General features: G+C 40.8%; 1 protein-coding gene across 4 annotated transcripts in view; it reads right to left on the bottom strand.

The window, feature by feature from the left end:
- Nucleotides 1-14,480, bottom strand: part of vps13b (vacuolar protein sorting 13 homolog B) — a 267,108-nt gene that overhangs the window by 235,395 nt on the left and 17,233 nt on the right. For all 4 annotated transcript variants that reach the window (XM_076148413.1, XM_076148410.1, XM_076148411.1 and 1 more), the window contains exons 5-9: nucleotides 11,289-11,456; nucleotides 10,603-10,784; nucleotides 9,580-9,754; nucleotides 2,701-2,972; nucleotides 33-128 (exon numbers count right to left, since the gene is read on the bottom strand). In XM_076148413.1, the coding sequence (XP_076004528.1) occupies nucleotides 33-128; nucleotides 2,701-2,972; nucleotides 9,580-9,754; nucleotides 10,603-10,784; nucleotides 11,289-11,456 (893 nt within the window). The remainder of the gene's footprint in view (nucleotides 1-32; nucleotides 129-2,700; nucleotides 2,973-9,579; nucleotides 9,755-10,602; nucleotides 10,785-11,288; nucleotides 11,457-14,480) is intronic.

Genomic DNA, 14,480 nt, shown 5'->3' on the forward strand with positions numbered 1-14,480 from the left:
GCAGTATGATAACTGTGAAACAGGCAGTTTACCTCAATAGTGATTCCCTCTAGCTCCAGGCACACAACTTCTCTGGATTTCACCTTCTGAGGACTGTAATAGCTGCTCTCTGACTGGGTTTCCGTCAACTGAGACAGAGGAAAGAATTCAGCGTTAATACTCATTACAACACTTAAGAATCATGCCAACTAAGCAAAGGTCTAACAAATATAAAGCAAGCAACAAGACCAATTTGGATTGGAGACAAATTCTTATATTGAAACATGTAAACAGGGAAAAGCATTCAAATTTCACAATGGATGTGTCCAGTATTGGGTTCTTTTCTGCTCCCTCTGTGTCTGTGGTTCTTTTGTATACATTTGTTATTGCATTTTCCAAATCATGCCCCATAGAGGGGCCAATAAAGTGAGAATGTGATGATCATGTATTTACCAACAGATCCAAACAAATTAAACAAATCCAGAACAAAATGCTTGTATTAACAATTGAAAAGTTGAAATAGAGTTCAAATAGCATTTATTGATTTTTTGTCTGACTGAAAAATTAATATCTACCTGGCAATATAATGGACACAAAGTAAAGCAACATCACAAACTGAGCAGTTGTTGTCTCTCCAGCGTGTGTCTGTGCGTGCGTGCGTGAGAGAGAAAGAGAGAGAGTGCATTTCACTGCTGAAACAGATACTTTATATGATTTTAGAAATAAACAATGCCAGGCAACTCTTTGGATGTAAGGGGAAACGACCCCCTAGAGAATAATATATTTTAACCCTACAATAACAGTAAACCAGCCAGGGTGCCAGCCAGTGGAATTTTTAACTCTTCCAAATCTGGACGGGAGCCAAAGACAAACATCAAACCACATGACAACCATAAGTCTCTCATTCAACATGAGAGCATTTTGAGCTTCTTATCAATCTGGCTAAACAAATTTGGTAGGGGGTGAGAGGGGGGCCATGAAGTTTAATACTGGGCGAGTCTAAAAATTGTAAGTAGAGAGCAGAACTCTGCAGCCCGGGCCTGTTCAACTTCAACACAGGAAGCAGGTGCTGAGCCAGAAGCAGCTGCACCTTATTATCCCTCCCGATGAAGCAGACTCTCTCACCCTCATTCTCTTCCCCCCTTTTCGAATCTGATGGTTTAATCACGTTCAGGGACCCCACACCCATACAGGCAGATCCCTGGGAGCAGTGGTGAGCAAGGATGTCAAAGTCTTTTCAAAATGACTCCTCCACTTGACAGAGTAAGTGCACAGCAGCACAGACTTGAAAAAGCTTCCAGTCAGACATTCAGTGAATTCAGTGAATGACCGAGCTAGCCTGTGAGAGTCTTCTGATTATACCGAGTCCTAAGACCATATATTTAAAATCAAATCAAACATAGCTTGGCAGATGTGCAAAAGTGTAGAGGAAAAGGAATGTTCAATGCTCAACTATGCATAATGTGAGTAAACGTCATTACCCTGCACTGACAAAGTCTCTAATCAAACAGATCTGGAAAGGAAAGCATCAGCAGTCTAAAAATACCTCTGATTTCTGTGCGTGTCAAAGTTTCATGCAGTGGCTGTTCAAAGACAAGAAACACCCTCAGACTAATACCTCCTTGTACCAGAGAGGAGAATGCTTTAAAAACTTTCCCTACTTAAACCTGTCTGCAATTACTTTAGACATGAGGCAATGAATTGATTAAAAGAACTCAAACAATACAGAAACAATTTAGACATTATTAGAAAAGCACCAAGGTGCGTTTGGGGGGAGACATACCTTCCACTGATCGCACACACACACACAGAAATGTGATCTGAAGTGCCTGAATCTGAAGGGAAACGCAGATGAATTCCATCTATTCTCAGTGAGCAGGCAGGATTAAACGTTGGTATCCATTTCTGAATAGTCATCAAACCACGCATAATGTTTAAAACATTTACATGGCCCAAGACGCCAGTTAGCGGTTACACTCCTCTGCCCTTTACTGCACACAGAGGCAAAGAAGATTGAGACTTCCTAGAGATCAAGCTCTTCCTTAAGACTCAGACTGAAAATGACCACAAACTTCAAAGACGCAGGGCTGGGGCAGGAAGGGGAAGTGAATAAAAACAACAGTAATGTTCACAAGAAAAAATGTATAATTACTAACACTACCACTTCTTAAATCTTGTCCAAGTCTTTCCCCTCAAAGAATTTCCTAACTTCTCTGCCAGCTTTTCTGACTTCTCTATAATGAAACTATTAGAAATATCCATATCCCTAGCTTCACACATCTGGAGCAGCTAACCCAAGAGAGCTGGGCAGATAATGTACCATATGTGGTCAAGTAAAAGGTGACCTAACATGACGTATCATAATGTTATTGCTAAGAAACTTTCATAAGAACAAGAGCATCCAGAATCCAGAGCATCAATGTAGTCAAAACAACAGATAATTGTATATACTGTACATTATTATTATTATAGATTTTTGTACTTTTGACATATAACCGCCTTTCTGTTTAATGATAGAAATGGACTCTACCGCTCTAAAATAGAACATTGTGTCTACAATATGGAATACTACTGTCACATCTGAGGGATATGCCAACATGTTTGTTCATGTTATTTATACATGTAGTAACACAAATATAAGAGTATTTGATACCCTAAAATTTCTGTATCAATTTCTTAAACACTGTATCAGCCAGGCTGTATTTGAATCGGCTCATTCACCTTGAAGGTAACGGATGCTTTGGTGCAGTAGAAACCTATGGACACTATGGGGTCTTTAGGTATGTGTTGATGGGGTTGACAGGGGCTGCCTCCTGGTTCTCTCGGCTGGTAGAGGCCATCTTCACCTTGCTCCTCCTCTTCGCCTACAATGGCTGGGACAAAGGACCAAGCCCAGGACACCCAACCCTGCTCTGCTTCGTCTGGCTGCATGTAGAGGTCTGGGCTGGAATACTGGATGGGAATTCCAGGGCTTTCCATATCCACATCCATCCCTGTAAAAAAAAAAAGGCAAAAAATAACTCAATTTATGAAAATACTTTGTATACAGTACATCAAAAACAAAGCCAACATTACAATTGTTTAGATGGTGACGCCTAGCTTCAGTCAACCACATGCTTAAGATCAATAGTATGGGGGTTATCAGAACGAATGGTGCCCATAGAGTAGAAAGTTACAGAGCACAGTCAGTAAACAGGCAACATAAGAATGTCTTTCATTTATATAGAGCTTAGGTGACAAATATTCCCATGCTTTCATTCCAACCAATAAAAACACTTCTTTGAAGAGGCACATTCTAAGAAGAAGTTGCTCAAACATAGAGAACACTCTTTATTATGATTGATTAATGAATTGTTAATCTGTGTCCAACATAATATACTAAATTAATTGATCTCTGCTGACAGGTTTGTTTATACATGAAAGCAGTTTTAGCTTTAAAATACTTTGTAGCTTTGCAGTGTAGCTTCACAATACCTGCTGCCAATACTGTGATATTCAGGTTCTGAATGCAGTTATAAAACATTTTGGAGATTGTTTTTATACACAGAGAGGAAAAACAATGATTTGAACATAAAATACACGTGAAAAATGGGTGAAAAAGGAAACTACGCCACGGCCAGAAAACAGCCAGTTATGATGACATCAGAGTGAACATAATATACTACAAACCTGGTGGTTGTATCTATAGCTTTAAGTATGAGGATGTTTTCTAGTTGAAATTATTAACCATTCAGAAAGTCTGGTGATACAAAAAATAAGCATGCAGTCATAAACAACATAAGAAAAGGGAAGAAAAAGGAAAAGAAAAGAAAGGGGAAAAAAAGAAAGAAAACACTTCCCAGATGAGCACCCACCCACCCCAACAGTCACACAACCCAGCATTCACACACCCTATCCTGGACCATCGGCAGCAAAGAGCAAAGATACGCATAAACCAGAACTATATCATTTAGTATTTAATAAACCATGGCAGAACCTAGGAAGACCTCCCATTGTGTATTCAAATTTTCTTAAGTTTAAGAAAAACAAGGTGTCGTTCAGCCATTGTGAGACAGAGGGAGGGTTAAGGGGCCTACAAAATATTAGGCAGGTGATGTTGTGGCTGATCGGTGTATGTAGAAAAGAGGGTAGAAGTAGTTTAAAGCAGCGGTTACTTGTAAATCACAGGCCTGAACCCAGTAAAGACGGGTGGAGACAAAGAGGTGGGGGCTGGGAGCACGCATGAAAAGCTGGACATGGACAGGTGAGGATTGCGCACAGAAAAGATGAGTCTGGTGGGTCCTTTTGTCAGACAACTGAAGCAAAAACTGGGGAAGTTGATAATTGGATAATCAATGTGTTGCCAGTCAATGGAATGATTTGGGTAAACAAAATAAAAGCAAAGGTTTAATAAAGCTTGGTCACTGTGGGTGGGTCACACATTCCCCAAACCATCACATGCCACCCTGTCCCTCAGCACAACCTCTGAATTCATCCCACTGAGTCTGTTTCCATGCACATTGGGAGAGAGGAAGCTGATGTCAATACACAAGAATGTGTAATCCCAATCCATGTGGCCTCACGTCCTTGGCAAGAAAACAATATCGTCCGTGAGGTCAGAACTGAAGAATCCCAGAGGGTAAGGCAGTGAAAATTATTACATATTTTAATTAAATCTTTTACTTTAGGAACTGGCAGTTGTTAGGGCCATTTCCCTTTTTTCTCCACAAGTCCCTGTCCAACTCCATCACTCATTTCCCTTTTATGTTTTTTTCTTTTTGTTTTCAATCTGTGGAAGCCTTTGAGGTGTCAATTCAACAAAGTTAAGCTCTTTCGCTCCTAGCCTGACAAGTTTGAGGGTTGAATATGCAAGGCAATCAAAATAAAAGTTGAATCACTAATCGAGTGATCAAAACACCCTAGCTTAAGGGGACTTTGAAGTACTAATCCAAAGTACTAAGTGAAAAATTCCCAGAGACGGATGAGGGTCAGCAAAAATATATTCTGCTCTGTGAGTTTGAACACTGTGACTAGAGAGGTATGAAAGACCCCCAACACTATCGTTTGCTTCACTATTAGAGCAATCAAAGCCTTAGGTGACACCATCTATGACAGCACTTCTGTGTGCACAATTGAATAATCAGTTTTGGATCACACAGGACGACAGTGTTCATGAGCCTTCACTGAGCACAGGTGCACAAAGAGTGGCCAAGGAGTCAGGGTCATGGCTGCTTTGAAAAAAGTCCACAATCTCTCCTGGGAGTGATAAATGTATGAGGTATCGAGGCAGTGAGTGTGTAGGACACTGAAAAACAAAGCGACACTGAGCTAGTGGGAGGCACAAGAGAAGGCAGTGCCCTCTCAGGCCAGTAGATGTCCCTCCATGTTTACAGAGGGAGAGGTGGGCCTCGTACCTGACCAATCATATATTATATGGATATTCCTTCCATCTTCAATATAATGATTGCGTTTGGGCAAACATGCATAATTGCTCTTGTTCTATCCTCCAGAACAGTGTTTTTCAACCGGGGTGCCGCAGTGAGAGATCGTCAGGGGTGCCGTGGGAAATGATCCAACTTCACTTAATTAGTCACTTAATTACATACAGGAGAATATAAAACTATTTACTGTGACACCAATAGTTGTTTCTTTCACATCTAATAATATTAAGTGAAAAAAGGGCCCCAGCACTGAAAAGGAACATAAGGGAGCCACATGAGGTGTACTCATAGGGAGATGCAGAGAGCAGAGGGCCTGTTGTTTCAGAGCAAACACACCCTCACACACACAGACAGACACATTAAAGTTACACAAAGAGTATGAAAGTACAAATTGTATGTTACATGGAATCACACACACTGTGAGTTTGGTCATAGCCACAGACCAGCACACACATACAAGGCACAGAAATCCATTACCCAAAAACATGCGTACATGCACGTAATGACATACAAGCTGTACACAAATACACACACAACATGCCACACCTTTGGTTCAAACTTCTTCACCTAGCTGTTGAAGCTGTACCGCTTTCTCTGCCCTGACCTGCTGTTCCACTCAAGCATGTTAGTCATCTATGTTTCCGACCACTGAAGTTTTTCAATTCAGACAGAGGGAAAACGAGCCATGTAATCCTGAGAGCTTTTGTTAGTATATCACTCTTTTCTATTATTAGAGGTACTCATTAATGACTTCCTTCAAAGAGAGGAATTCAAACAAACATGGAGCCACAGTGATCCCTAACAGATGACATCATAAATAGAACTGAACAAATTTAAATGGGGGAAAAAGGTATATTCCATCAAAAAATCTTCTAGAAAGAACATTCCCCCCCCCAGACACACACACACACACACACACACACACACACACACACACACAAACTTTGTCATTTTGTAAAACACACACATAAACACTCGCCTCCATCCATGCCAACAGCATCAGCTTGAAAAGGCAGTCAGAGTAAGAGTGGAAGGCACAAATGCACACACAACAGGGCAATGTAGCTAGAATACACACCACTCACCACAAACAGCCTATGGGAAATCAAATGATGTGATGAAGAACTATGTACAATGGCTAGGGATCATGTTTCTGCAATTATGTGACGACAATTGTTCCCTTCAAACTAAAGCCTGCTAAAAAATAAACATGAATGTAAGCCAAGACAGTCAGCACTCATGAATGTTGGACTCAATCAATCAATCAATGGGGATGGCTGTCCGAAATGGTTGAGGAAACAATAGAGTGACTTAACATTCATTTGTGGTGAAACTTCTTCTCCCAGAATAAGTCAACTTTATTCTTGAAATGTGAACTGAACACTACTAAAGCTGGATGTTCTTAAATACACTCACTACACCCTCTTTCAGCTTCTTCACTCCGTCGATTACTTCCAGCATAACAAGATCTGGGGGCGCTCAGGTTCCAAGAGCTGGTCCCCTCTTGTATATTTTTGTGATGGGATACTAATTCATTCTCAGAGGCCTTGCATAGCAGTAGCATGACACCGACTCATACATCTGGCATTGGACACAGAAGTGGAAGTGTGCCAATTTGCAGTAAAGGTTCCAGGCCAACAGGCAGGGAACAAGTTAGAGAGAGTGAGCGAATAGACCAAATTGTGTCGGGCTGCTCTCTGCCCACCGCTTCCCGTCCTCCACAATTTGCTGCTGGTGCTACAGAGGCTGATTTAGTCCGGCGGGACCTGGGGTTTAATCCTATTCTATTTGGCTGGAATGAAGACAAGCAGTTGAAGAGAGATGAGATGGCTGTTTAGGGAATGAGGTGGGACTTTTTTAAGGAGGCGGCTACAGAGGATAGTCAGGAAGTTCAATAGGAAAGCTAGTAAATGTGTGTAAAAGATGATGGTGGGTGTATATATAGTACCTATGTGCATTCAAGTGTGCACATAGTTGTGGGGGGTTTGGCTTCCTATGGGCTTACAATCTGAGCGATCCACATGGGGATGTGTTTGATTCATCTTGTGTTTCTTTTTTTCTTTCCCTCATCCCTTCTCTCTTGCATCTCTCCAGCATCCAGATGGGGGGGATCAGGCCTGACGACAACGGTCTGTGTCGAGTTATACGCTATGGCTTTTGTTTGTGGAAAAAGCAGGAGGAGCACACATCATGGTCAAAGTGACGTTCAATGCCCCGTTCAGAAACAACACCGTATTAACACACAGAGGTGCTGCACCAGGCCAAACGCAGAGCGTCATGGGGTAAAAACACTGTCTTAACATGTCTCAAAGAGGTTGACTGACCATTAACCATTTAAAAGCTTTTGACCACGTGTCCACATGTGTAAACATTTACAAATATATATCTAAATGCTGCATTCATTAAGAGATCTCAATATAGAACTTTCTAACCAGATTTGAGGGCATGGAAAAATGGTTGTATAAAAGTGAGCCTCTATGCATATGACTATTAGGTATAAATAGGTAGCACTGACATATAGCACAAATTAGATGTATCAGCCAACAGAGTGTGGGGACTACCTTGCCACCTTTTTAATACATAGACTGAGGCTATCCTAAAAGGTGAATAAAGTATTACTGCAAAGGGAGCTGAATCAGCTTGGATGTTAGTCAAATTTGGATTGGTCCAAGATAGTATTTGACAGTTAAAGTATCAGCAAACCTCCAGGAAGTTCATACGGTCATTTCCTAAAATGCTGGATAAAGTGGTACTTAGTCCATATCCACAACTCTAAACCAATGTTTTTTGCTCAAATAAATAATGAAAACATGAACATTACCCATTTGCCATGTTTCGATTTGAAATCTAGTGGAACAACTTAATTGTTAATGTAATGAACTACACTTGTGTTTGTCAGATCAGCAAAATACTCTATTCTTACACCACCACTGTCTGGTTTATATTCAGATGAGGGACTTGTGACTGAAAATAGAAAGAGCCCAGACAGACCCCGAAAAGAACAGCAGCAGATTGGATCACATAACTGTGAGTAAAGCAGTCAGGAAACAGCACCCAGGATCGCTTCAGAGATCAATGTGAATTACCAGAAACCACTTAGTTCACAGAGCATTCGAAATAGGATCAACCAGTATACGGTCCGGGGAATGGGAGATGAGGCGGAAACCAATCTATCAGCTTTAAGAACAAGACAGCTAGGATTAATTTTGTGAAAGAACATGCACAGAAAGACTGCAGCTTTGGGAGGCATGTGTTATATTCAGACGAGTCCAAATTGGCGAGAAGGTGGAAAATTGGTGGAGAAGGCCAAAGAAAGAAGCGACGCAGACTGCACTAAGAGTAAAGAATGGCACGTCAAAGTCTGGTGTCGGGGAACTTGTATTCTTTGATGGAATCATGAATTTGAACGTGTTCAGAGTAATGTTGGATTCAAACTTAAAAGGAATCAGCCAAAAAATGACCTGAAATGACCTATATTCTGTACAGCACCTATGGGAGGCCATGGAGAGAAGAAAATGTGGCTGATGTAGCTCGCTGATGCTCTGGTGTAGATGACCTGAAAACTTGGCTGACTGAAACATGGAGGACACTTTCATCACAGCTACGACAGAAACGGGTGGAGTCCATGACCCAATGCTGCCAAGCAGTACTGCGAGATAAAGGATAGCAAACTACACTAAAATCACAGTTCTAATGTTTTAGTATCTAAACATTGGATAAGTGATCTTTAGTGTTTTTTGTCTAAATTTTGACATGATCTACTGTTTAATCATTTAAAACCTAACAAAGACCTTCTGTAGAATATTTAGCCTGACAAATGTATCTGGGCAATCTTTCTTTAAAATAAGTGCTAGGGATCTAATGATGATCTAATGATATGATATTCATACAGTTTTAAATGTCCCTGAATTGTTTTGGAACACTGTACATTAAGGTACAAATTTGCACATTTCCATACAGATTTTGCAGACATACTTCACCATTTCTGAAAGAAAGCAAACACTATTGCAGACATTTTTTTGTTCCTATGCAGATTTGTTTTTCCCTTTTTCTGTCGGGAATAAATTAACAATCTGGACATCATCAGTACACTAGACATCAAGAAAACTTACTGTAATTATAAAAGCAAACCAAGGCCTTTCTTTTAAACTCTCTAAAAACAAGCACAGACTCCACTTACCAGGTAAACCGGCTCCAGTCTCCCTTATGTTCCCACTGCTCTCCTCTCCGTCATTCTCTTTGCGTCCTCCAATTTCACCATAGTACAGAGCAATAATCAGTTCTAAGATGCGGATGAACATAGGTAGCTGCTGATCAGTGATTGACAGCTTCAGACTCTCCACCATGGTCTGGATCTAAGAAAATAGGACAGTAAGATATAGTTTCTAATTTAATTTGGTAAATTATAGGTTGGGAAATAAAATGGGCTGCAGGCCTGGCCACTTCTGGTGGGTTTGCAAAAACATGGATGAGAATATTTAAACAGAGTTGGACTGCCTGATTATTTGTTACAAAGGCAATTTCCCCTATTGGAAACTGCTAGATAGTGGGTGCTCCATGCAGAAGATAAAAATGCTGCTCTAGATAAAGAACACAGTGACCCACTGCTTCAACTGTATACAACTGAGTTACCAAACACGCTAAGGTGTATTGCTGTTTAACTGCTCTGCCTATCCTTTGGTAAGGCCTGGAAGCTGCATTGCAGCCACTTTTCTATATACTGTAGTATAATGTATAGTGCATTATATGAAAAAAATGTGTCCACATAATACTAAAGATGAGAATGTTTCTGCTCTGTGTGACTAATCTAATAGAGAGGACTCAACAAAAACTAACATCATGTAATAACATATACAGTATATGCTCTGAGACAGACAGACAGACAGACAGACAGACAGACAGACAGACAGATAGATAGATAGATAGATAGATAGATAGATAGATAGATAGATAGATAGATAGATAGATAGATAGATAGATAGATAGATAGATAGATAGATAACAGACATTAATTCAAACTTGCATTGCAGTACAAAGTAAGCAGAGACTAAAGCTAATTTTTATCCCTCCTATCATTGTTCCTCTTCTTAGTCCAGGAAGAAAGAAAAACAGCCATTTTTGATAGAAAAAAATGAAATCAATAAACCTATGCATTTCTATTTGTGGCACATATTTCTTTCTTAATCACTTTATATCTACTCACTTTGATGACCGATGGGATTTTGGCATTGATGTTGTCATAAGTAAAATGGAGGCGTTTCCTGAAGGAGCACTTGTACAGCAGTGGGTCCTGATAAAACTCAATCTTGCCACTGGCATTGCGCTTGTCCAGACACACAGTGCAGTCTGCAAAGTTGATCACTTTCCTGAGGACAAGTTCTGGAGCTGATCAGAGAGGAATGAAGAATTAGTAGAGACTCACTCACATCCAACACACATGCACATCATACAGTGTGTCCACATACAGTACAAAGACGATGTATTAGAAATAAATAAACACACATAACACAACAAGCCACAGCACATGATGATGATTAAAGTATCTCACTAGAGGTGCAGGATATGACAGGAAATGATGATTAATACTTGAAATGATTATCTGGGATCTCCTTCACAGAGCTTGTATGTGTATGTGCAGCTGTGTGTGTTTCTTATGGGATGGTGAGATTCTCCATTATCAGTCCCAACACACTCATCCTTCCTTGAAGACTTTCATCCAAACAGTAATAGTAACAATTATTGCAACAATGTTATGTGTTGGAATAAGAAGGACTTGAGGATTGCAAATGGAGAACATTCACTAATAATTACCTTGTCAGTCTTTCTCTTTTGCAATTGCAAGCTAAAATGTAATGCCACTACCAAAGAATGTCTGCAGTCATTTCTCACCGGTGACATCCATGAAGGCCCTCTCCCATATGTCGTCCACAGTGTAGCATTCAGCTGATGTAATGTTGACTGACAGCACAATGTCATCCTCAACATATTTCAGGATCAAATTGTTCACCACAATGTTTACGTTGTTTACCACACGCCTGATTAGACTCTGCACATAACCTACACACAAACACACACACAGACACAAACAAAACAGAAACTACAATTACAAAAATTACAAATCACATCAACACAATATTTACACACTCTGTACAACAAATGAGGGAGATCCAGAGCTCCATTGGCTGAATGGTACGGCTCCAAACCACTGACCCCTGCCATCCTCATGGGCTCATAAATAAGAGGGGGCCTGACATGTTAGTTTTGGGCATGGAGTATAACTTGATTTGTACAGTGAAAGAAACTAAACATCCATAAGAACTTGTACTCCTCTGCCTGCTAAGGTGTAGTATAAATCATGTGTATGCAAGCCTCTCTGAAGGGCTTTCTTCTCCTCTGTTCTTCTCCTAAACATCCAAATGCCTTGAATTACATCCCATCCCTGTCACACTACTCAGAAGCCGACATGCTCACTTGAATCAACACAAGCCTGTTGAAACAAATGCATATACAATAGCACACGTTAAGATATTTATACAGAATGGCAGTTGTGGGAAGACATTTCTACCCAAACCAGTTATTGGAATGCCAGGATATCAAATGACTACAAACAAAAAACTTCCTATACACATTAATAGTGGGTATGTAGTAACTTTATGTTGTCACTTTGCTTCAAGGCATTAAAGAAACACACACATAAAATGTTGATGCATTTGCAGATGAGAAGAAAAAGAAGAATAAGAGTTTTGTTATGATCTAAGTGCAGGGGGAACAAACATTTTGTTAATGTTGGTATTGAAATAATGTGATGGTGATAGATGGAAGGCAGACGGCTTCTGTGGCCACGGAAACGAGAGGAAGGGGAAAGATGTGGTAATCAGGGGTGAGCAGTAGAGAAGTAGAGAAGGAGCAGTCTGATGGATTGGGTTTCAGCAGTGCTGGGGGAGCCATCCTGCAGTGTTACCAGTGCCTCCTAATGGCTACAGTGACGCCCAGAAACAGAAGCTACGAAGGAATAACATGCATGGTTAGGTCATTATTCAACAAAGTCAGAAAGAAGTGAAAATATTACAGACAAGGGAGTTTTAACCATAAATTATGTAAATACACAGCAGTAAATCCTCCTAACCACAGGAGCAATGGCATTATTCATTACTCCCATGTACTGTTATTCACAGGAACAACAAGTTTAAATATATTAACCTAACATGCTTTTCCCTTATTGTCCTTATGAAATGTTAGCCTCTACATGCCAGACCAACAGGACAACAGAACTGATAGTTAGGCAGAAATAACTGAAAATATTGATATGAATGAGTTTGCTGTTTAGCTACTTGTACAGGGGCCGACTAAGCATTGGTCAACTCGAATTGACAAAATCCTTACCTAAATGCCTGACAAAACAGAGCAACAGGAGGAGAGGATGGCATAATATAAGGTCAGTCAGAAAACTGCTATGGCACCTGCAGTCTGGGCAGTAATACCATGCCTTTACCCCGTTATTCCTCTCTCTGGATCCAACTTACCCATGTCAGGGCCATCTCTCTTTTTCTCTGGAGCTCACACCTATACCTCTTCCTGCTTCACAACGAGACCAGGGCCTCAATTCATCTCTCCACAAGCTACTACATTGCTCTGAACTTCTGTAAACAGTTGACACAGCCAGCACCTGTGCTGCGGCCCACAGGGAAGGAGCCCACTTAAAACCATGAACCATGAAATGACTGGAAAAACCAACCCTTTATGTGATCTTAGAACGGGGCAAGTACTCTCTTCTGTGCAATACAGGAAAGAAACACTATACTGTCAATATTCTGCCTTTTCTCTGGAGATGGAAAGTATTAGCAATTACAGGATGTGCCACCAAGAAAAGCTTTGAAACCTCCATCAGGCATATATAAAATATATCAAATGTACTATAACTTGTGCCTGAGATCTCATTTAGAACTATTATTGTTGTGATTAGAAATGTAGGAGAACCTTATTAAAATAGAATCCATGGCTACTGTGGAAAAGCACGTTTAAGTATTGAGTATAATCCCCCGAATTACAGAAAATCCTATTATCCTATATCCTTGTCCTATATTTCTTATTAATCATTTAACTGTGCTACAGGAGTAAACTGGTCTTGTGCCCAGATTTTCCAGATGACAATACATCCTATTAGAATTGTCCTGGTCAGAGCTGTTGCCTTCAACAGTAGTGGTGCATCAACTACACTATATGGACAAAAATATTGGGACACACCTCTTAATCGTTGAATTCAGGTATTTCATTAAGTCCCATTGCCACAAGTGTCTGAAGAATTGGTCGTTCTAAAGAGCTCACTGAATTTAAACATGGTACTGTAATAGGATGCCACCGTTGCAACAAGTCATTGGTGAAACTTCCCTCCTCGATATTCCAAGATCAACTGTAAGTAGTATTATTGCAAAGTGGAAGCGTTTAGGAACCACAGCAACTCAGCCCTGGCAGACCACGTAAGTTACACGGCGGTGTCGCCCAGTGCTGAGCACAGTGTGTAAAAGTCACCAACACTCTGCCGATGCAATAACTGCAGATTTCCAAACCTCCTCTAGCCCGCTGGATCGTCGGATCAGCATGCGGACTAATTAAGTGAAGTTGGATCATTTCCCACTGCACCCCTGACGATCTCTCACTGCACACTAGTGTGCCGTGGCACCCCAGTTGAAAAACACATCACCGAGCACAATGCCAAGCATGCCACCACTCCACTCTGGAGCAGTGGAAACTAGTTCTGTGGAGTGACAAATCAAGCTTCTCTATCTGACAGTCTGATGGACGAGTCTGGGTTTGGCGGCAGGAGATCGTTACCTGCCATTGTGCCAACTGTAGAGTTTGGTGGAGGAGGGATAAAGCTTTGGGGTTGTTTTTCTGGGGTTGGCCTAGGCCCCTTATTACCAGTGAAGGGAAATCTTAATACTTCAGCTTACCAAGACATTTTGGACAATTCTATGCTTCTAACTTTGTGGGAACAGTTTGGGGAAGGCCTTTTTCAGTTGCAGCATGACTGTGCCCCAGTGCACAAAGCAAGGACCATAAAGGCATGGTTGGGTGAGTTTG

This window comes from Genypterus blacodes, unplaced genomic scaffold, assembly GCF_046128005.1.
Source record: "Genypterus blacodes isolate CSIRO-AG114 ecotype Tasmania unplaced genomic scaffold, CSIRO-AGI_Gbla_v1 ptg000040l_1, whole genome shotgun sequence".
In the NCBI taxonomy this organism is placed as follows: domain Eukaryota; kingdom Metazoa; phylum Chordata; class Actinopteri; order Ophidiiformes; family Ophidiidae; genus Genypterus; species Genypterus blacodes.